We start from the raw sequence: 24,922 nt of genomic DNA, 5'->3' as shown, positions 1-24,922 counted from the left end.
ATCCTGCCTCTTAAACCTGGTTGACTTTTTTGAAACAGTCACCAAGGCCATTGACGAAGGGAAGGTGGTCCACACAGTCTATCTGGACCTCGCAAAAGCCTTCGATACAATACCCCACTCAGGCATTATAGATAAGCTCACCAGCTTAAATATAAACCCCTATGTCACTAGATGGGTTGCAAACTGGCTCAAGGACAGAACCCACATGGTTAGAATTGCTGGAGCCATGTCAGACTCCAAACCAGTTACAAGTGGCGTCCCACAAGGCTCAGTCCTGGGACCTCTCTTGTTTGGTATATATTTTTCGGAGGTACAGGCCAACACGGAAGGACTGTGGCTGACCAAGTTCGCAGATGACTGCAAACTGGGCCATAATCGACCCTCCAGCCGACACAAGCATCCTCCAAAAGGGCCTCATAGAAACAGACAACTGGTGCCAGAGCCATGGTCTCAAGCTAAATGCCAAAAAGTGTATAGTCATCCCCTTTGGCAAAAACAAAGTGCCCACAAATTACCACATAGGTGGTAATCCATTAAGTACAGAAGAAGTCATTAGGGACCTGGGGACCCAAGTTGATAGCAATCTCTCATTTGACAACCACGTGGCCAAAGTGGTTAGAAAAACATTTTATATAGCCCACCTAATCATGAAGGGATTCACATCTAGATTAAGAGAGGTCATCGTGCCTCTTTACTCATCCCTCATCAGGCCCATAATCGAGTACAATGCCCCTTTTGGGATGTACCTTACCAAACACCTGCAGCAACTGGAAAGACCCCAAAAGTACCTCACCAAGAGGATCAAAGGGCTCAAACAGATGCCATATGCTACCCGGTTAAAGAAACTCCAGCTCTACTCAGTGGCATACCGCCTGCTCAGAGGTGACCTGTGCCTGACGTATAAGGCCATGTCCAACCCGGAACTAAGGGACATGCTGCACCTCAAAAAAACCAAATCCCATCGAGCTACACGCCGAGACTTGAACCTCAGCACTGAAATAAATAGGACATGCTGGAGGGACAGATTCATAACCCAGAGGCTCCCTTCACTATGGAATAAAATCCCAGTCCAGGTTAGGCAGAGTCCCTCATTGACTCTCTTCAAGAGGAATCTTGATGAGTGGATGGGAGATCATAGGTTTACCCCGGGTATCACTTCTGTGTCACTGTTAGACAGAGGCACAGTATACTAACCTCGAAAAAGGGCATAGCAAAATTAATTTAAAATGGGTGGCGAAAGCCAAACATACCCTGGCTAGGCTTATAAATGCCCTAGGGCAGATAGCCTAGTATGAACCTATGAACCTATGAACCTATGAACTATACCAGGATGCTGTGTCATCCTGGTTACAGAAAAAAAGGAGTATCCCCAGGATATGGTTGATGTTAGACTGCAGGAGAGATGATAAAGTTATATTGCTTTATTTTGCATTCACCAAACTAGGAACTTGAAATTTGCAGGATTGTGTACCGATTGCAGATGGATCCATTCTATTTAGCTGTACACTTATCTGCTACCTATTGCTTCTGTTCTAACTATGCTCACAGTTATATCTCTATAAATCAATCCCTTTCACTCTGACAAGGTGTTTTTAAGTACTGCATAAAGTAAAACAGTAGAAACAATATATGTTAGCCTACTGAGAAGTGCGTCCAAGTATGTAGAGGGCTTTATGATGCTTCTTAGGTTAGTGAGATACAATTTTTCCTTTGTAACTTACTATTGAGTTGCTGGGAACTGAGTTGGTAAAACAGAGAGTGCACAATCATAGCATGATCCAGCATAAGCAAAAGGGTATATGCTTTATTAGTGCTGAACTGTTCTGCCTGGATTTTATTGGGTAGAGTAACACTGATAAAGGAAGAATGTGTTAGGTGACAAGTGAGACAGAGAGTTAAGTTACTCAACAGAGTTGTTGCTGAGGTAGAAAGCAGGATGATAGCCTAACGTCTTTACATTCAGCACTAGATGTGGTGGGTATGTAATACTTCTGTTGCAAAATGTGCTTTTTAATATATAGAAAGGCCAAGCTAAAACTAAGTTATAGTGTAGATAGCATCTAAATACAGAAAATATGTAGTGCAGCTAATAGAACTAAAGTATAATAAGAATTAAGATCGAAAGCTACGTACCTACCAATAACTGGCTCTGGCTACCACCTGGTACAGATAATACGCAAAGCAAAGAGGTTATTCCTACAATCCAGCATAAATGTCTGCAACCTGCTACTGGAAGACCACATGTGGGTCAGCTGGCTTTAAACTTTTGCTCCCAAGTTAAAATCTTGAAAAGCAAATAAACCATAGAGAAATTGAGAAAATTGCTGGCAAATTATACTCATTCCCACAGTATCAATATTATACTCATTCCCACAGTATTGATATTATACTTATTCCCACAGTATCAATAGTATACTCATTCCCACAGTATCGATATTATACTCATTCCCACAGTATCAATATTATACTCATTCCCACAGTATTGATACTATACTCATTCCCACAGTATCGATATTATACTCATTCCCACAGTATCAATATTATACTCATTCCCACAGTATTGATATTATACTCATTCCCACAGTATCAATATTATACTCATTCCCACAGTATCGATATTATACTCATTCCTAGAGTATCAATATTATACTCATTCCTACAGTATCAATAGTATACTCATTCCCACAGTATCAATGTTTACTCATTCCCACAGTATCGATATTATACTCATTCCCACAGTATCAATATTATACTCATTCCCACAGTATTGATATTATACTCATTCCCACAGTATCAATATTATACTCATTCCCACAGTATCGATATTATACTCATTCCTAGAGTATCAATATTATACTCATTCCTACAGTATCAATAGTATACTCATTCCCACAGTATCAATATTATACTCATTCCCACAGTATCGATATTATAGTCATTCCCACAGTATCAATATTATACTCATTCCCACAGTATTGATACTGTGTAAAAGTTATTGCAAACCTCTATACCTATGAGCCTGTATTAGGAGTAACAGTTCATGCAACTTCTATACCCATGAGCCTGTATTAGGAGTAACAGTTCATGCATTATAGCAGTAAAAAACAATTACTCCTCAGAAAATGTATAGACGTCTTGCTGCTGCTATGTAGCTCTCTTCGGTCTGTTATGTAGCTGTCCAGCTGTCAGGACACAGAGGACTACTGTTTTGCCTCGTGTCCATGCAGTGCTGGTAGAGTGTTGTGGTCATTCTATTTGGTGTTGCAGAGTTCGAAGAGCTCTTTGGAGAGCAGAGAGTATTTTCCCTATTCATCTCTATTTCTGGATACAGAGGCATTCACAAGGATCTGCAAGAAGAGTGGTGATTACAGAAGGAAGAGAATTTCAAAGGAACATTAGAGAGTCACTCTGAGCATTAGCCCCCCCCAGTCTGCTTTATTGTGAATCATTGCTTACATGCAGGAAAGCTTGCCAGCAGTAAAGGGTGTGCTGGTAACAGGTGCAGAAACAGAGGAACCATGTATGCAGTCATGTTGTAAATCTAATTTCTATCTACCTTCACTGAGAGAAGAGGAATTGCACTTTTCTGCTGCTGTGTTTATTAAATCCTTCCGTGTCTCAGATGGGAAAGAGACACTACCCTCCACATTACTTTGTAAACTACATAACCCATATTCTGTTAACGGTCTCCTGCTGCTGATGTCATTTCTTATCAAAGATTTCACTTCTATGGCATATAATAGGTTGGTAATTAGGAATTTGCTATGTGTGTATTAGTCTATTTTTAGTATCAATTTATATTTCTCAGTACATTTGTGATTTCATTGACGTGCTAGTTCTGGAACAACATGATTGAATGTCCAAATTTTAAATTTGCATATATTAAGTCTAAGGTTATTGTGTCTTAAAGTTTTTCTTTTTTTACTCAGGTATGCCAATGTAGAAATTAGTATATGTAAATAATGGGGGTGCGGGGTGCAGTCTCCCACCTTGGAAAGCAGGGGAACATGCCCCCTTGCAAAACGCAACCTAAAAGAGACCATTGACTGTCAATATTTGCTGTTCCTCTGTTTTCACTATTTTGTTTTCATAATTCTAGGACTCTCGATTGTTGAAATCAGAATTACAATAAGCAGTTGATTTTCTTTCTTTCTTCCTTCCTTCCTTCCTTCCTTTCTTCCTTCCTTCCTTCCTTTTTCTTTCTTTCTTTCTTTCTTCCTTCCTTCCTTTCTTTCTTTCTTTCTTTCTTTCTTTTTCTTTCTTTCTTCCTTCCTTGCTTCCTTCCTTCCTTCCTTCCTTTTTCTTTCTTTCTTTCTTTCTTTCTTTCTTTCTTTCTTTCTTTCTTTCTTCCTTCCTTCCTTTCTTTCTTTCTTCCTTCCTTTCTTTCTTTCTTTCTTCCTTCCTTCCTTCCTTTCTTTCTTCCTTCCTTCCTTCCTTTTTTCTTTCTTCCTTCCTTCCTTTTTCTTCCTTCCTTCCTTCCTTCCTTCCTTCCTTCCTTCCTTCCTTTTTCTTTCTTTCTTTCTTTCTTTCTTTCTTTCTTTCTGTCTTCCTTCCTTCCTTGCTTCCTTTCTTTCTCTCTTTCTTCCCTCCTACCTTCCTTGCTTCCTTCATTCCTTTCTTTCTTTCTTCCTTCCTTCCTTTTTCTTTCTTTCTTTCTTTCTTTCTTCCTTCCTTCCTTTCATCCTTCCTTTCTTCCTTCCTTCTTCTTTCTTTCTTTCTTTTTTTTTCCTTACATAGCAAGTATATATTTCTTTCATAAAGCTCACATTGTGACTGATGAATTATGTCGATTAGATTTTATGTGGTTTATGGTGTTTATTACTTTGATGTTTATTTTATTTTGCTTTATTAGTTAATTTATTCATACTTATTCATAGTTTGATAAGTGGATTAGCCCTTTTGGGCCAAACACATTTACAAATGAGATATGCAGATAAAAGTTCTCAAAAGTAATATACTGAGCACTCTGGAATCAATATAGTTGTAATAAAATAATTTATACAATTCATAATTTAACAAACAACTTTGATAATGTCTTGAGTATAAATAAAACATATCAACACATGGTGTGATATGTGACGTACAAGAGTGGAGGAAAATGCACACAGGTGGATTATATCCTATGTAGGAGGGCCAGTCTGAAGGAGATTGGAGACTGTAAAGTGGTGACTGGGGAAAGTGTAGTTAAGCAGCATAGAATGGTGGTCTGTAGGATGACATTGGTGATCAAGAAGAGGAGGAGGAGTGTGAAAGCAGTGCAAAGGATTAAATGGTGGAAGTTAAAAAAGGGTGATTGTGAGGTGGAGTTCAGGGAAGAGTTAAGACAGGCACTGGGAGGCAGTGAAAAGTTTCCAAATAGCTGGGTAACTACAGCAGAGCTAGTAAGAGAGACTGCTAGAAAGGTGCTTGGTGTGACATTTGGACAGAGGAAGGAGGACAAGGAGACCTGGTGGTGGAATGAGGAAGTACAGGAGAGTATACTGAGGAAGAGGCTGGCGAAGAAGAAGTGGGATTGTCAAAGAGATGAAGAAAGTTGACATGAGTATAAGGAGATGAGACACATGGCAAAGAGAGAGGTGGTGAAGGCTAAGGATAAGCAATATGGAGAGTTGTATGAGAGATTGGACACTAAAGTGGGAGAAAAGGACCTGTACCGATTGGCTAGACAGAGGGACAGAGCTGGGAAAGATGTGCAGCAGGTAAGAGTGATAAAGGACAGTGAGGGAAACGTACTCACAAGTGAGGAGAGTGTGTTGAGTAGATGGAAAGAGTACTTTGAAGGGCTGATGAATGAAGAGAATGAGAGAGAGAGAGAAGGTTGGATGATGTGGGGATAGTGAATCAGGAAGTGAAACAGATTAGCAAGGAGGAAGTAAGGACAGCTATGAAGAGGATGAAGAATGGAAAGGCTGTTGGCCCAGATGACATATCAGTGGAAGCATGGAGGTGCTTAGGTGAAATGGCACTGGAATTTTTAACCAGATTGTTTAATGAAATTTTGGAAAGTCAGAGGATGCCTGAGGAGTGGAGAAAAAGTGTTTTGGAATCTATCTTTAAGAATAAAGGTGACGTGCAGAGCTGCAGTAACATCAGAGGGATAAAAATTGATCAGTCACAGCCTGAAGTTATGGGAAAGAGTAGTGGAAGCTAGGTTAAGAAGGGAGATGATGATTAGTGATCAGCAGTATGGTTTCATGCCAGGAAAGAGCACTACAGATGCAATAGTTGCTCTGAGAGTATTGTTGGAGAAATACAGAGAAGGTCAGAAGGAGTTGCATTGTGTCTTTGTGGACTTAGAGAAAGCATATGACAGGGTGCCTAGAGAGGAGTTGTGGTATTGTATGAGGAAGTCGGGAGTGGCAGAGAAGTATGTAAGAGTGGTACAGGATATGTACGAAGGTAGTGTGACATTGGTGAGGACTGCGGTGGGAGTGACAGATACGTTTAAGGTGGAGGTGGGATTACATCAAGGATCAGCTCTGAGCCCTTTCTTATTTGCAGGGGTGATGGACAGGTTGACAAATGAGATCAGACAGGAGGCCCCGTGGACTATGATGTTTGCAGATGACATTGTGATATGTAGTGAGAGTACGGACCAGGTTGAGGAGACCCTGGAGAGGTGGAGATATGCTTTAGAGAGGAGAGAAATGAATGTCAGCAGGGCTAAAACAGAATATATGTGCGTAAATGTGAGGGATGGTAGAGGAATGGTGAGGATGCAGGGAGTTGAGTTAGTAAAGGTGGATGAGTTTAAGTACTTGGGATCAACAGTTCAGAGTAATGGTGAGTGTGGAAGAGAGGTGAAGAAGAGAGTACAGGCAGGGTGGAATGGGTGGAGAAGAGTGTCAGGAGTGATTTGTGGCAGATGAGTACCAGTAAGAGTGAAAGGGAAGGTCTACAAGAGGGTAGTGAGACCAGCTATGTTATATGGGTTGGAGACGGTGGCATTGATGAAAAGGCAGGAGTCAGAGCTGGATGTGGCAGAGTTAAAGATGTTAAGATTTGCACTGGGTGTGACTAGGATGGACAGGATTAGGAATCAGTATATTAGAGGGTCAGCTCAGGTTGGACAGTTTGGAGACAAAGCAAGAGAGGTGAGATTACATTGGTTTGGACATGTGCTGAGGAGGTATGCTGGGTGTATTGGGAAATGGATTCTAAGGATGGAGCTGCCAGGTAAGAGGAAAAGAGGAAGGCCTAAAATAAGGTTTATGGATGTGGTGAGAGAGGACATGCAGGCGGTTGATGTGAAAGAGCATGATGCAGAGGACAGGAAGAAATGGAAACAGATGATCCACTATGGCGACTCCTAACGGGAGCAGCCGAAAGAAGATGATGATGTCATTAGGGACCTGGGGACCCAAGTTGATAGCAATCTCTCATTTGACAACCACGTGGCCAAAGTGGTTAGAAAAACATTTTATATAGCCCACCTAATCATGAAGGGATTCACATCTAGATCAGGGGAGGTCATCGTACCTCTTTACTCATCCCTCATCAGGCCCATAATTGAGTACAATGCCCCTTTTGGGATGTACCTTACCAGACACCTGCAGCAACTGGAAAGACCCCAAAAGTACCTCACCAAGAGGATCAAAGGGCTCAAACAGATGTCATATGCTGCCCGGTTAAAGAAACTCCAGCTCTACTCAGTGGCATACCGCCTGCTCAGAGGCGATCTGTGCCTGACATATAAAGCCATGTCCAACCCGGAATTAATGGACATGCTGCACCTCAGAAAATCCAAATCCCATCGAGCCACGCCCGAGAGACTTGAACCTCAGCACTGAAATAAATAGGACATGCTGGAGGGACAGATTCATAACCCAGAGGCTCCCTTCACTCTGGAATAAAATCCCAGTCCAGGTTAGGCAGAGTCCCACATTGACTCTCTTCAACAGGAATCTTGATGAGTGGATGGGAGATCGTAGGTTTACCCCGGCTATCACTTCTGTGTCACTGTTAGACAGAGGCACAGTATACTAACCTCAAAAAAAGGCATAGCAAAATTAATTTAAAATGGGTGGCGAAAGCCAAACACACTCTGGCTAAGCTTATAAATGCCCTAGGGCAGATAGCCTAGTATGAACTATGAACTATGAACTATGAACCTATGATGAACACACATAATGAATGTGTGATGGCAAAAAGAAATGAAAAGTGAGAAATGTAACGAACTAGACAAAGGTGAAACGGCTACAGAAGTGAGTTAAGGAGTCACATGCCCTCAGACACAAGTTGTATACTGGTGAAACTGCAATCTTGTCATTCCCTGAGCTTGTGCTCTCAAAGGTATCCGTGTTACTTGGCAAGTCACTAATACTAATTAAATACTAATTAAATACTAATAGCTTTTTTTGTTAGGCAGATAATCAGTAGTGCATGCAGAAAATAATTACAAGTTAAATGCCTAAGCAATCAGCTTTGAGAGTCCTGAATTAAGACTTTTTTCTTTTCACAATGTAATCAGTATCCCCTCACAGTTATTTGAATAGGTTTGTAATTGTCAGCACAATGGTACAGTCCTAAATAAATACAGTCCTTGACTGTGAAAGGTTCAATGTCAAGAAATGTTACTGAGGTAGCAGATCAAATATTACTTTTAAATGATTAATGTACAGAAGGTACAAGAGTTTACAGAAGCATGTGCTGCATTGTGCCACTCAAAATGGCACCTTGTGCAAGAGATGACATTAAAATGATGTCATTACAGCAATTTCAACATTAATTCATATCTGCTGATGAAAAGAGCACTTGCTAGCCTGCAGTTTAAGCTCTGCTGACCTCATAATTTTTATTTAAAAAGTGATTTTCTAGTACTACATGAACAGACTGTAGCTGGTGCCAATAGAATATATACTGCAGATTTCAAAGTGATGTAACTTTACCTGATTATAATTGCATGGGGCATTTTTAAAGTATGTTCTACACATTTCTGTGCAATTGACTGGACTACGTTTTATGAGCGTATACATTAGCAGCTACAAAGCAATGAGCATTGTGATGTGTGTGTGTTCAAGAAAGATTTGAAAATGGGAGTAGTGTGTTTATCCTCTAAGGAAAAGTCTCACAATGCCTTTAGTGTTACAGTGGACTTGAAGGCTGTTAAAATTGTACCTCATTTACAAAGCAAGACCAATATACTGGAGGAATCAGCAAGATTCAGCATTTCTGTTCATTCAGCTTTTTCTTGCTTCAGCAGTTTTCATGAAACATCACTGAGCAAGAAAAACAATAAAACGAATCAGTAAGACTCTTCTTGTTTATGTTTTAACTATATCGGAGTATTCTGTTTTTCAGAGGGCCTTTTATGCAAGGTTTGTTAGCACAGTAATGCAAATGTTGCACAGCAGAACTACAAAAGGATGCATACTGAGTGCCATATTTTGATTCAGATTGATATTTTTCATACTAAATTCATTGCAGATGTCACACACATGCACACACACATAAAACTTCAGTGTGTGTGTGTGTGTGTGTGTGTGTGTGTGTGTGTGTGTGTGTGTGTGTGTGTGTGTGTGTCTGCATGCATGTTTTCTATTTGTGTGCAAAAAACAAAGAGACAGAAACACAGAAGCAGTTCTGCATCTTATGTATGTGGAGGAGGGAAACTGATGCATCTAGAAATGTCCTTGAAAATTATGTGTGTGAGTATTTTGGGGGGGGGGTGCTCAGCACTCAAAGCTTTCATTCTTAAAAGGAAGGGTGCCTGCTCTAATCCTATACCCTCTATCTATCACTCACAAACTCACAGATTTCACATTAATATTCCCCTACGACATCTCAATTGAAAGAGTTTCAAACACTTTTGACAAGAAGTGCATTTGTGTAGATCTGGGTAGTATGTGTCTACTTTTGCTTGAGTATTGGTTTATCAGATCCCCCTATTTGCCTAAGTATTGGTTTATTAGATCCCCCTTTTTGCCTGAGTATTGTTTTATCAGCTCCCCCTTTCTTTTGCCTGATTCTTGGCTTATCAGACCATCCTTTGCCTGATTCCTGGTTTATCAGCTCCCCCCTTTTGCCTAATTCTTGGTTTATCAGACCACCCCCACCCCATTTTGCCTGAGTATTGGTTTATCAGATCCTCCCCTTTTGCCTGAGTATTGATTTATCAGATCCCTCTTTTGCCCGATTCTTGCTTTATCAGACCCCCCTTTTGCCTGATTGTTGCTTTATCAGACCACCCCCACCCCCTTTTGCCTGAGTATTGGTTTATACATACTACATAATCATTTCTGCTGTGTTTTTTCATTTCAATCCATCTGTTTTTCTGTGTTTAGATAAGCCATACTGCTGGGGGATACACACCAAGAAACATATTCATATCAAAATAAAAAGAAGTACACTTATTTGTAATTCTGTTTAGCTGCACTAACAGAATATACTTCATGTGAAATGTACAGTTGTGTAAGGCATTTATTATAAAAATCAGTCAGTAAGGAGGGGTCAGTATAACAGAAAGTCATAAAATACCTTCTGCATCCTATTTTCCATATGGATTTTTCTCAGTATTGGTCTGTCTTATATAATGATCAAAACAGGGCGCTCACTGTTGAATGTACTGATGCATGGTGTGAAACTCCCTTATATGTCCTATATTGTTCATAGGTTCATATATTCATAGGTGTGTACTAGGCTAATGGCCCTGGGGCCTTTACAAGCCTAGCTCATAGAAGTGCCCTGGCATTGTGTCGCCCAACATTAGTTCCCAGTGCCTCTATCAAGTAGAGCCACTGGAGTGATCCCTGGGGTAAACTTTCTATTTCCCATCCACTCATCAAGATTTCTCTTGAAGAGGGCTAGTGAGGCGCAAGGAAGCATGTTTGTTATAGGCAAAGTCTAGGGCTAACTGGAACTCATAATTTAAAGACAGAAATATAAATACCCAGAAAAAAAATATGCATCTATCTTACAAGGTCACTGACTGCTAATTCTATTCATAAATATACAATTATCTCTAATAATGTCAGACTCCAGTGCAATTAGTGGACAAAGTAACTATGTGCCGGAGGGGGGCAATGACAAGCTCTATTGCTATTGTAAAATCTCCTCACATGTCTACTGTTACCCTTCACAACTCTTCAGGAAATCATAACATCTGAGAAGAGTCTTAGCAGTACAAAGTTATCTATGGGAGGTTGAGAATTACACGTTGCCTGCATGACTGTCTCAGTAGTGCATTTCATGTCTTGTCTAAAGACAAACAACTAGTGTTTAACGTTTGGTGAAAGTTAGGTCAGTGCACAGCAAACAATGTCTTACTTCCTTTGACAGACACATTTATAAAGGACTGTATAAGCAGATGTCACTGAAATATAATATATATTTTAAGTATCTTGTGGATGTATGCAATGATTGCCAGGTGAAAAAACAATGCAGTTAGATAGTCGTATAATAAAATAGTTTGTAAATCATATACAAATCTTGTTAGTCTCTTTTTTGGAAACTTAATTAGTTTTTGGAATACGATCCTCGTCTGATACTCACTCTTTCTATGAGTAGTCATATTGTGAATGTAAAGTCTTACTTTGACAGTTTTGTGCAGAAGACTGGTAGATTATCAAATGGCCAGAAAGCAAAGCAAAGAAACCTATTCTATGAAAAACTAGTAGGGAGATTTTATAACTTGGTCTACTTATGAAAACCTGAAAGCCTGAAATGTCACTGCCCTTTGCTACATCTACTAGAAGGTTCTTTACCCACTGTAACAGATGGTTCCAATGGAATCAGGCTGTTGTTTTGATATGATGTTTATGCCTCAGGATGGGAAATGTGACTTCTTACATTTTGGTTTGTAGAGTTACAGCAGCTTGAATAAAAGACATGAAAGTTAAACTGGAAAAGATAAGCTAGTATGAGTTGTCATCAAGTAGATGGTTTAGACTGTTTTGCTTTTGGAAATGTTCTGTGTAATAAGTTATAAGCATGTCTCAGAGTTCTTCTTCAAGGCTGATCAATAGTTAGATGTAAGATGCTTTGGATTATTAAAACCATCTTCTATTCAGAAACCTGAGGCTGAACTGTATAGGTTCATAGGTAGGTACTAGGCTATCTGCCCGAAGGCATTTATAAACCTAGCCGGAATGTGTTGGCTTTCGCCGCCCTCTTAGATTAGTTCCCTGTGCCTCTGTCCAGCAGAGCCATTGAAGTGATTCCTGGGGTAAACTTTCTGTTTCCCATCCACTCATCAAGGTTTCTCTTAAAGAGGGTTAGCTTGGAGCTCTGCCTAATGTAGATTGGAATCTTGTTCCAGAGCATGGGAAGTCTCTGGGACAGGAATCTATCCCTCCAGCATGTCCTATTTATTGTTGTGGTGAGGTTTAGATCCCTGGAGCGTGTGGCTCAAGGGGATATGGTTTTCTTTAAGTGGAGCATGTCCATCAATTCTGGGTTGGACATGGCCTTGTATGTCAGGCAGAGATCACCTCTGAGAAAGTGGTATGCAACCGACTACAGCTGGAGTTTCTTCCAGTCTAGCTGCATAGGGCATCTGCTTGAGGCCAGTGATCCTCTTGGTGAGGTACTTCTGTGGTCTTTCCAGTTGTTGCTGGTGTCTTGTAAGGTACATCCCAAACAGGGAATTGTACTCTATGATGGGTCTGATGAGTGATGCATAGAGGGGCCCAATGACCTCTTTCAATCTGGATGCAAACCCTTTTGTGATTAGGTGGGCCACATAGAAGGATTTTCTAACCACTTTGGCGATGTGATTATCAAAGGAGAGGTTACTATCTACTTGGGTCCCCAGATCCCTTATTACATCTTCCGTATTTAGGGGGCTACCACCTATGTGCTAGTTTGTGGGTACTTTCTTTTTCCAAAGGGGATGACTATGCACTTTTTGGCATTTAGCTTGAGGCTATGGTTTTGACACCAGGTATCTGTCTCAGTGAGACCCTTTTGGAGGATGTCTGTGTCAGCCGGAGTGTCAATTATAGCCCCTAGTTTGCAGTCATCTGTGAACTTGGTCAGCCGTAGTCCTCCTGTGCTTGCCTGTACCCCTGAGAAGTATATGCCGAACAGGAGGGGTCCTAGGACTGAGCCCTGAGGAATGCCACTTGTAACTGGTTTAGAGTCAGACCTAGCTCCTGCAACTCTTACCATGTGGGCTTTGTCCGTGAGCCAGTTGGCAACCCATCTCATGACATAGGGGTTTATGTTCAGGCTGGTGAGCTTGTCTATAATACCTGAGTGGGGAATGGTGTCGAAGGCTTTTGCAAGGTCTAGGTAGGCTGTGTAGACCACCTTTCCCTCATCTATAGTCTTGGTAACTGTCTCAAAGAAGTCCACCAGGTTTAGGAGGCATGATTTGCCCTTAACAAAGCTGAAGTGGGTAGGGTCCAGTGTTTGGAGGTTTCCAATGTCTCTGTTAATGAGATCCATGATGATGTGCTCCATAGCTTTGCAGACCAAGCTAGTCAGGCTTATAGGGCAATAGTTCCCAGGGTCAGTTGTGGCTCCACTTTTGTGGAGTGGAATCACCGTTGCTGTGCACCACTCTGTGGGCATGTAGCCTGTGAAGAGGCTGAGTTTAAACAGTGTGTTTAGGTGAGGGGTTAGTTCATCTTTGAGCTCGTGTAGGACACAGCCTGGGACACCGTCTGGTCCCATTGATGCTGTGTTTTTGTCTTTGGAGAGGGTTGTTTTAACCTGAGTTCTACTACAGTGCCCTGATGATGAGTTAATAAAACTATATATGTAATCAATGTTGATGGAACAGAATTGCTATTAAATATGATCTATGATGGTATGAAAGAAGGCCCCTTATCTCTCCATTATAAGCGGAGACTAACAGTGGACCTGGGAAAAGACCCCAGCATAAAGCCTTGTTGTAATGTTGCTTTCTAGGAATATAGTGAAGTATTACTTGACAAAACTAAGGTAAAATGTGGGTGGTCTCTGTAGTAGAAGACCCAGACTTGGAACCAATGTGAATAACTTGTAAGTTAATTTTATAGAGATAGATTGCATAATTGCATGTGCTACCAATATCATTGCTGTTTATGGCAAGGTGTGTTTGTTTTCATTCCCATACAGGCAAAATATTATTGTAATGAGTATGGTGCCTGCAGTTTTGAAGCAGTGCTTTATATGGCCACCTAGAAATATGACTTTTTCATACTGGAAAAACTGAATGCAGTAGACATTCTGCAGTAAATGTATTTTTGAGAGACATAAGAAAGAAATGCCAAGTAAGCAGATTATATAAATGTACCTATGAAACTGAACAGAAACTAATTTCTCATTTGAGATATTGGAAATAATCCAATGTAGGTCCCTGGGCCTGTAATTATAGTGATACATTGTCAGTGCTGAAACCAAATGGCATAGTATTTTTGGAGGAAGAAGTGGTCAGGGCTTAATGCCAGATTTTCTATTAAGCCTTTGTTATGGGGTAATAATAAATTATAAACTTTTAGCATTAAAGTTTTATTAAGTCAATTGTGTTTATTTGGTTTAAATTAACTCTGTTTGATGTGATTCATTAAGTATGAGTAATTAAGTGCTGTGCTTTGGAGTACCTGTGTTATATATACTAGAAAGCTTCTCTATATAATAATATTATACTGTATGCCTTCCACCGTCTAGTGCAGCTATTTTTTTATTTTAATTAACAGGCACTTATTTCACCAAAAGTAAACCACTGAAATTTTTCTACTCAAAAGATGACTGTTCAAGAGAACACTACAGACTTTGTTCTAGACATAGAGCAGAAACCTTCTAACATCCATTGCAGAAAGATTTACTGCTAACACCCTTCATTTTATATAATCAGCTCAAGAACATTGTAGCTTTAGGGGAAGGAGCATTTGCACCATTGCAGTATTCTCAGTACTGGGACACAGACAGAAAGATGGGCAGACAGACACACACATGCATGTGTGTATGCACTCTCACACACATGCAAACACAAACACACACATGCATACATGCATATTGACACACACACACACACACACACACACACACACACACACACACACACACACGCACACACACACAAAAATGTAAAAATTGTAGTTTAGCAACAGAAGTTTACTGGCAGAGCACTTGAGTGATTGATTGGTTTAATTCCCCTGGTATAACATGCTTTGAAGAGTGAGCATTTTTATTTTACAGGTGTATATAGTCAGATTGGATTAGAGAACTTCAAAAATGCTTTAAAGTAACTAAAATTAATTAATTTACATATAATTGCAAGTCCTGAAGTAAACCCAGAATAAGTCTTATAGTAGACAGAATGCATTATTTGGAATCAGACAGAATAAATGCATGTTAGTAGTGAAACAACTTATTTTAAATGCAGAGTGATTTTAGTGGCATTCTTTTTGTTTGTTTCATGATTAGACAGCAAGTATAGCTATGAGAAATGTTCAGCATAGCTGGAGATATTTGTGTCTGCAGTAATAACTCCTTGGTAATGCCTCTTCCAAAACGTTGCAGATTGCCCCGAGTCTCTTCCAAGCTGCACATGCGTCCTCCCTGCCACCTCCTGCAGGCTGCCTAAGCCCAGAATGCTGCTGATTTCAGATATAATACAAAGGGAGCATTCAGTTCAGTTTTCAGAGACCAAATAAATGTATCAAAAATAAATGTACCAATTTTATTTTGGTAAGTTAAAGATTTTTCTTTACTTTTTTCAGAATAGTCTGACTGACTTAATAGGAATTTTTACATAAGGCTGTTAATTTAATTGCTTTATTCTTCAGTATTATACAGGTATATTATGCAGAAAAATGCACTTTCCCATGTGAGGTGGCTACTCTTAAGTGGTAGAGGGGCTCTGTAGATGGTGTACAACTCCAAAACCCTGCTTTTGCTGCTGTTCAAAAAGGGTGACCTACTCAACTGCAACAAGTCCCATAGATACAAAGCATATTTCAGAAAAGACATATTAACCAAACACGTTTATGCCAGTTAGGGCTTCCAAGGAAGGCATGATGACAAAACAGAGTAATGTGTCTTAATGGCTGAATAAGATAAATCAAAGACAGCTGGTAAATCGAAAAATACAAAACAGTTGACAGATTCATTTGAAGAGGACCAAAATTTTTTTAGTGACATCAGACTGAAAATATTTTAATCTCAGATAAATAAGATTTTCTTGTGGTATGTTTGGTAGTCTCTTCAATAATCTGTCCTACATCTGATAAATCTCTGATGAAAGCAATTCCATGCTATATGTAAGAAGAGGACACCAAAGGGAAGTTAACAATCATGCCTTTTTACTGCAAGCTGTCCTCTCGCGGATGCAGATTCGGGGACAAAACATGATTTCTAAGAGGAGAGGGAATAAAGGCTGACTGACCAGAAGCAGCTTGAAATTCCTTCTTCTTGATTTTATAGGAATTGCTGAAGTTTGAGTAGTGGGATTACAACCATAAAGAAGACTGCTGTCCATGGTTTCATTAGAACATACTGTGCTATCAGCATAAACTGTGAGGGATGGATATTGTACATAGGAGAGATGATGTCCTTTTCCAGAACACCACAGACCAATGTTAAACAAACAAAACAATCATCCCTGAATAAAGTTGTCATCCATGATATAGTAGAATCATTTACCTTAAGTGATGTTTCTTGAACTAATGAGCCACTTCTGCAAACATGGCCATCAGAAGAAGGTTAAGAGACAAGGCCGGATTCAACAACTCACTGACCAATCTGCAGAGCTGGTGTGAACAAGTAACTTCCTGCATAGTGTTTCATGGCATGATATACAACTTCTAAAGGTCCTTAAAGCAGAAGTAACCAAAATCATCTCTTTCAAAATGATGTGCAGTGGGACATGCAATGAGGACCAGTCCCTTTAGATCATCCAGGATTCGTGATATACACTTATTCCCAAGTCTGATATATCCATTACCCATATCTTTGGCAGAGCATGAGACTAAAGGGCATTCAGCTGGGCCAGCAAGATCCACCAATGGAGTTACATATAAGGTAGATAATTAGAGGGAACTACCCAAGTATGTGATCCTCTGAAGGATTCCAAAAGTTCCTTGGGTAATGCTGAAATTTTCTCATGTGCATTTTTGCATTCTGAACCATCATATTGCTCATGGACACATGGCCCAGGATGCTGAGAACAAATCTGGTTATCACCACATCACAGACTCCGTGACCACTTTTTTGCAACAGGCTAACAATATCAGAACATTCTTTAAATGGAATCCACCAATTTACAGAGAGGCAAGCCAGAGATATTTACCACACCTCTTGCCTTGGAAATCCAACTGGATACTTCTTCTATAGCCTAACATCTTTCTGGACGCATGACTTACAGCTTTGGCAGCCTATGGGAGGGTGGCAGGAGGGAGTAGAATCCACTGCTTGGAAGATCCTCAAGCCAGTCTGTAAGTAATTGAAAGGGCTGGTACCTCAGAATTATCCTGCAGAGTCTGAAATTAAGGAAATATTAACTTATCTAAAAATATTTTGTATATACTTTATAACTTCAAATAAGTTAAATACACACTTGGAAAGGTCATTGCATGGGTAATTTTCATTTCAATAAACTACTGCCGTTTCTTTCATTTCTAGAGTATGCAGCTACCATGTACCATGAATGAACTAACATAAGACATTAAGGAGAATACTTTAACTTCTAAAAAACCCTGCTGGCAGACTTATCCTCCCTTACCATACCTTAGCTCTCAGCTTATTCTCAATAATTTCTGTGTCAGAGTTCAGCTTCCTAGAGCGAACCAGGAAATCGCCATCTCCTTTTACAGGTGGAGATACTTTGGCATTCAGGTAGCAGGCTGACTTAGGTGAAAATCCAAAGTGACGTGTGAATTCTAGAAATGAAACAGTTTTATCCTGATTAGGGATCATATGCTTCCACAGTTCAGAGATCTCGTCCCTTGAAACAGAGGGTTGAATATTAAGTCTGCAAAAGAGAGACATAAATTAGGCTTATAATATATAAAGTTCAACACTTTCTTCTACACCACATTATATACAAATTAACATAAATATCTTTGAAATTTTGAAAAATGCATTCTGCATCAGTTTTATGTGTCTGTCAATGCAAATTTATCCACTCAATCTGTATCTTTTATATTCTATGGGCATCCTTGTAAGCTGCACTCAGTTAAGAAGAAAAATGTTAAAACAAGTGATTACTGCATAATTGCTAAGATATGAATTGTACAGTTTTAAGTATTTCTTCAGCCCCGTGTCCATGTATTTCATGAATGTGCGTCATGCATCAGTTGCCTTATTCCTGTCTCTGCTTCAGTTATATAAAAACAAAAATGCTAACAGTACATGAGGACTGCATGTCTCATGCAGGCTGTATTATTTTTCCCTTGAATGTGCTATGGCTTTTTTTTGCTTGTCAGTTATATACCTGTCATGCAAACCTGTATTTCTGACATAGGTCTACTACGTTTGTGTTTTTGTTTGTCACCCTTTATTTTTATTTATTTATTTTTTATTTTACATTTGTTGACCAGTATAGTCTGACTGGATGTATGTCCATTTTCAGCGGAGGCCCAGGGAGAAAAGTTCCACATTAAGACAATTTCCAAGATAGAAATCTTGACCATATACAATACAGATAATGTCAGACAGGTAAAACATTTCAAATACAGGAATATTTATATAGTACTCATGCATGACTCACATTCATGAAATACATAACATACCAACATACCCAACTAAATAAGTTAAACATTTTGAGTAAAAGATTAATAAAACATTTTTTTTTTTTAGGATAACATTGTTTATAAAGTTTATCAAATCTTAGGAGGTGAGCTACTACAGTAGGAATTAAGAGAATATCAGAGCACCTGAAATAGCATATTAAAGATAGATAGTAAAGAATGGTCCTGCTAGGGGAGAAAGTATCAATCAGGATTTGTTCAAGGGCAAAGCCATTGGGCTTTAAGGAAGATTATTATTATTATTATTATTATTATTATTATTATTATTATTATTATTATTGTTATTATTATTATTATTATTATTGCATAGTCACCTCATCTTGAGGGGGGCATCTTATGCATTCATGGCATTTCTGTGAATAAGTGCTAATTCAGATTTCCATTAAGTTAATCAGTGTTCACACATACACTGCACTCTTCATCCTGCCAGTTTTCTTATTGATTGATTGATTGATTGATTGATTGATTGAGGACAGGATGAGTGGACTGGTTCAAAGGCTCTTTTCAGCCATGACACACATTAGTGGCCTTACAAGTTTCATACTGATGTTAAAAAGAAGACTAATGCGAATGCTTGGATAATTCTATGTCTGACGCTCACAAGAAAGTTCTTTAACAGTTTCCCATCTTAGAGCTGAACACCCTTAAAGGTTGAATTTTAAATCATGTCACCATCAGACAAAATTATAATGGCAGAAACTAAGACATTGTCTATACGAAGGAATTGCAAAATAAACAAGCAATGCAACAAAAAGAAAAGTCTTTATACAATCCACAAAAATTTCACAGTATTCTTACAGATGTGAGCAGCTTTATTTTGATTTCTGTTCATCATGGTTTATGGAAGCCACATTGGCTTATATTGTCTGAGCTGGAAAGTGTGCTACCATTCACTTTTCAGCATTATTGTATAACTGTGGAGTTAGCGTATATAAATGACGTGTGTATGGGGATCCAGACATCCCACATGGGGGTGCAGTATGCCTTGCCCCCTGCATAAAACATTTTTCCTCTTTTTATGGCATTTTTAGGTTCATAGGTTGGTACTAGGCTATCAGCCCTAGGGCCTATACAAGCCTAGCCATAAAAATCCCTGGATATTTCTTCCCACAATATTTACTTCCATGGACCCTTGTCTAGCAGGGTGACTAATGTGATCCCTGGGGTGAATTTCCTATCTCCCATCCAATCGTCAAAGTTCCTTTTGAAGAGGGCCAAGGAGATGCTCTGCTTGACATGTATGGGCAGTCTATTCCAGAGTATGGAGAGTCTCTGGTCAGGAACCTATCCCTCCAGCATGTTTTGCTTATTGTGATGACAAGGTTTAGATCCCTGGAGCATGTGGCTCTGAGGGATTTCTTTAAGTGGAGTATGTCCAAAAGTTCTGGGTTTGACATGGCCTTGTATGTTAAGCAGAGATCACCTCTGAGTAGACAATATGCCATAGAGTATAGCTGGAGGTTTTTTTAATACGGTCAGCAAAGGGCATCTGCTTTAGACCTGTGATTCTTTTAGTGAGGTATTTCTGCAGCCTTTCCAGCTGTTGCAGATGTTTTGTGAGGTACATACCAAATGGGGTATTGTACTCTACAATGGGTCTAATGATGGATGCGTACAGTGGGACAATGACCTCCTTTTTTCTGGATGAAAAGCCCTTAGTGATGAGGTGTGCCAGATAGAAGGATTTCCTGACTGTTGTAGCGATGTGGTTATCGAAGGTGAGACCTGTGTCCCTAGGTCTCTCATCACACTTTCGATGTTTAGTGTACTGCCACCTATGTGGTAATTCATGGGTACATGCTTTTTTCCCAAAGGGGATAACTATACATTTCTTGGCATTAAACTTGAGCCCATGGCTCTGGCACCAAGCATCTGTTTCTGTAAGGCCCTTTTGTAGAATATCCACATCATTTGGGGATTCAGTAATGGCTCCCAGTTTGCAGTCATCTGTGAACTTTGTTAGCCAGAGTCCCTTAGTGTTGGCCTGTACTTCAGTGAAGTAAATGCCAAACAAGAGCGGTCCCAAGACTGAACCCTGAGGTACTCCACTTGTCACTTGTCTGGAGCTGGATTTGGAGTCGGCTACTTTTACAGTCTGGGTACTGTCAGTAAGCCATTTGGCAACCCATTGAGTGACGTATGGATTTATGCCTGGCTTAGTAAGTTTATCTATGATTCCAGAGTGGGGGATGGTGTCAAAAGCCTTGGCAAGGTCCAGATAGACTGTGGGGACCTCCTTACCCTTGTCTACAGCTCTGGAGACTGATTCAAAGAAGTCAATCAGGTTCAGGAGACAAGATCAGCCCTTCACAAATCCAACCTGGGTGGGGTCCAGTGTTTGAAGGTTGCCAATGTCTTTGTTTATAAGTTCCGTGACAATGCGTTCCATGCCCTTGCAGATCAGGCTCGTCAGACTGATGGGACGGTAGTTCCCGGGATCCAAGCTGGATCCCCCCTTGTGGAGTGGGATAACTGTAGCTATGCGCCACTCATTGGGCACAAAGCCTGAGGTGAGGCTATGATTAAGCATGACACTTAGGTGTGGTGCCAGTTCATTTTGTAGTTCATGTAGTACACAGCCTGGGATGTCATCTGGTCCCATGGATGCAGTATTCTTAGCTTTGGAGAGTGCGGTTTCTACCTGTGTGGCTTTGATTACCAGAATTTAGCAATCTTTTGGTATTGAGATGGGCCCTTTATGGGGTGAGAGGGGCATGAAGATGGCACTGAATTGATCTGCCAGGATATTGGCAATATCCTTGGGATCAGTATATTTAATGCCATTCTGTTGTATATCAGAGTAGATCTGGGCATTGCCATTTATATTCTTGACATAACTATAGAATGCCTTGTGATTGTCTTTGGAATCTTTGGCAATTTTATTTTCAAAACTAGCTTTGTAGGATTTTATGAGAGATTTCAGCTTCTTACTGAGGCTGGTAAGGAAGTTTTTTGCATCCTGGGATTTTACTCTTTTCTGCAACAGTTTCTTCCTTCTGTTGTATAGTTTGGTTACGGCAGGGGACCACCAGATTGGCTTCCTTTTTTTTTTTGGAGGAGAGCATCTTGGTTCTATTTGGGATGGCACAATTCATGAATGAGTGGATGTGCTTGTACACTGCTTTAGTGTAGGATTCAGCAGTCGAACTTTCAGTTCCCATCTGCATGGGTGTCGTGAAGTTTGTCACTTCTGACTTGAGTAGCATGAAGTTGGCTTTGGAGAAGTTTTTTTACGGAGGTTTCCTTACTGGGGTGGGGGGTGGGGGTGGGATGTGGATGTCAAGGGTGATTTGCTTGTTTTCAGACCTGACTATTGAGGGGCTGAACACTAGTCCAGTCTTCAGATTTTGCTGATCTCTGGGCTTTGTCATAGTTCCTGTGCTATCCATATCCTTATTTGGATAAGAGGAAGCTTCTTTGTTCACCAGTGGGAGTGGGGAGCACTGGGCAACCTATTTGTCCCTAGAGGAGTGGTTCCAGCCCAGCAACTTGTAGTTTATTGGCCATTTTGGGTCAATTCCTAGCTCTTTTCAACCCCCTGCTATAAAGCCCGCTTTAGCGCGAATTAGCACAAAGTTGCTCCTAGAGCAGCATGGTTAATCAAGTTTAAACTATTTCTGGCTCCGCAAAGTCTGCTCTTCATTTTTTCCCTTAGAACTGCTCTACTTGCAATCTAAACAGTCTATTCTCTATCTGAAAAGCCCAGCACTTTCTCCTAAAGCATTTTTATACAGGTAAAGCACTCTTAAACAAAAAGAAAGTACTTCATTCACCTAAATTCCCTTGAGTACCCATTTCCCTATAGGTCATTTCTGACTCAGTTACACAGCAATCCTTTACACTATTCTAGCATGTCGAAGGGTCAGTTGCTGGCGTCCTCTCCTGTTCAGCTGGTGAATCTGGGAATCTTGTGGTAATGTTACAATTGCCTCATGTACATAGACAACCCTCTCCTCCTCCTAACAAATACAAATATATGTGAGAGATGCAACTATATAGCCAAACTGGAGGCTGAGCTCTCTCAACTCAGTACTGGCAAAACCAGTCAGGAGGAGAAGGTAACCACGCACACCACAAATCCAGTCTCACATAGACCTATCACAACTGCAAACCAAACACATAAACACACAAAAACATACTCAGAGGCTCTGATTAAAAATCTACCAAAACAACAGAGGCCTCCAAAGCAGACACCCAAGCGACCACTACCTCAAGACATACCACATGCAACACATAGTTCACAAAGTCAGTGTGCTAAACAATCACAGCCCTTAAGGCCAAACAACATGCCAGATATACTTGTAATAGGTGACTCCATAGTCAGACACACTGACGTCCCGCTCACCAGACTGAACAAGGAAAAGGTTACAGTAAGCTGCCTGTCAGGTGCTAGAATCCGCCACATAACACAAGCACTCAGGTCACTCCAAAGCAAGTACAAATACGACTCAGTCATTGTCCATGCTGATGTGAATGACCTGAGACGTACCTCCCTGGACTACATGAAAAGAGACATAGAGGAGCTCTCTGATTATGTAGCCCAAGCCGGTATGACCCTGACCCTGAGCATCATCTTACCCTCACCAAGAATGATGCCACAGTACAAAGACAAAATGATCAGCTTTAACAATTGGCTTAATTACTGGTGTCATTCTAAGGGGATCCAATGTCTGTCTGCTTGGGACAGGGTTGCCAGATTTCCAGCAACGCAGGTAGGGACAAAAAAAAAAAAAAGGTCTCTCACGTCAAAGTGAAGACCAAAAAAAAAAAAAAAAAAAAAAAAAGGTCTTCGGCAGCAACTGAAGACCAAAAAACTAAAGAACTAAAGAACTGAGCTCACTCTGTTAAACGGAACTTCTCGTGTTTAATGCAGGTATACGGGTCAATCAAAACAAACAAAGTGGAGGGTGGCCGGGATTTAAACGGGGGGGGGGGGACTCGGGATCAGGCTACTGATCTCGGGACAGTCCCGCCCAAATAGGGACGTCTGGCAACCCTGGCTTGGGATGACATGCTTGACAAGCCACGCTGCTTCGCAAGGGATGGCTTGCACCTGTCACCTCTGGGCTTCCGGATATTGGCCAAGGCTCTTGCCACCCCCATAGTGCCTTTTTTAGGCAAGGCTCAAAAGACAAACCCACCTCCCTAGAAAACACAAGTGAAAAAAAACTAAGGGTAATGCTGCTCAATGCCAGAAGTCTAAACCTCAAGATGCACTCTCTCGAAGCCCTCCTCAGTATGGAGAACATCGATGTCTGTGCAGTGACTGAAACCTGGTTCAAGGCTCCTGAGAGCACCCCAGCACTACCAGGTTTTACCTCATATCATGTTTTCCGGCCCCAAAACTTGGACCGAACCACAAAAGGAGGGGGAGTATCCATATTCATCAAAGATACCCACACCTCCAGGTTAGTGGCAATGCACGAAGCATTGGAGACCATCCAGGTGCAACTAACCATAGGCAAAACTGCCCTACAGGTTGTAGCATGCTACAGGCCACCCTCTCAAACTCAGGAACCCCACTCAGCCTTCCTGAAGACACTGGAGAGTATGAATGTCTCACCAAATACCATCATATTGGGAGACTTCAACTACCCAAACATAGACTGGGAACATTACTCAAGCCCCAACACCCTAGCCCAAAGGTTCCTAGAATTCATAAACTCAAATGCGATGGAACAACTAGTCACCACTCCCACAAGAGGAGATAATATACTAGACCTGATCATCACAAACATGGGGACAAAATGCTCCACACCAGAAGTATACCCCTCATTGGTGAGATCAGACCATAAATTAATCTCACTGGAAATCCACATCCCGCTCCCACCCCCTGCACAAAAGACCACAGTGAAGAACTTCTCAAAAGCTGACTTCACACTTCTTAAGACTGAAGTGATATCCTTCAAGGCCCCTGGGCCAGGGGAAACCACAACCCACACCGCTGAATCCTTTATAAATGCCTTCTATGGGCACCTTCAAGAATGCATGGATCATGCAATCCCTAATAAAACCAAGACCCATTCCCCCAAAGGCAGGCGCCTGTCTGGTGGACCCCAGCCATTAACAAACTTTACAACAGGAGGAGGAAGCTACTACATGACAGAGCAAAATCCCTAAAAGGAAAGGCATCTCTGATCAGTACTAGCAAAAAATTACGATTACTCATAAAATCATCCAAGGCCAACTTTGAGAGAAAAATCGCAAAAGACAATCACAAGGCCTTCTTTAGCTATGTTAGAAACCTG

At 40.6% G+C, this 24,922-nt stretch overlaps 1 protein-coding gene across 1 annotated transcript in view; it reads right to left on the bottom strand.

The window, feature by feature from the left end:
- The window catches only part of LOC122788890 (EF-hand calcium-binding domain-containing protein 6-like), a 239,817-nt gene that overhangs the window by 65,397 nt on the left and 149,498 nt on the right, over nucleotides 1-24,922 (bottom strand). Inside the window, exon 4 of the mRNA XM_044055839.1 lies at nucleotides 17,653-17,896. Within this exon, the coding sequence (XP_043911774.1) occupies nucleotides 17,653-17,896 (244 nt within the window). The remainder of the gene's footprint in view (nucleotides 1-17,652; nucleotides 17,897-24,922) is intronic.

This window comes from Protopterus annectens, chromosome 14.part0 (genome assembly GCF_019279795.1).
Source record: "Protopterus annectens isolate FY-2018-M chromosome 14.part0, PAN1.0, whole genome shotgun sequence".
Lineage (NCBI taxonomy): Eukaryota > Metazoa > Chordata > Ceratodontiformes > Protopteridae > Protopterus > Protopterus annectens.
This window is presented reverse-complemented; position numbering and strand designations above follow the sequence as displayed.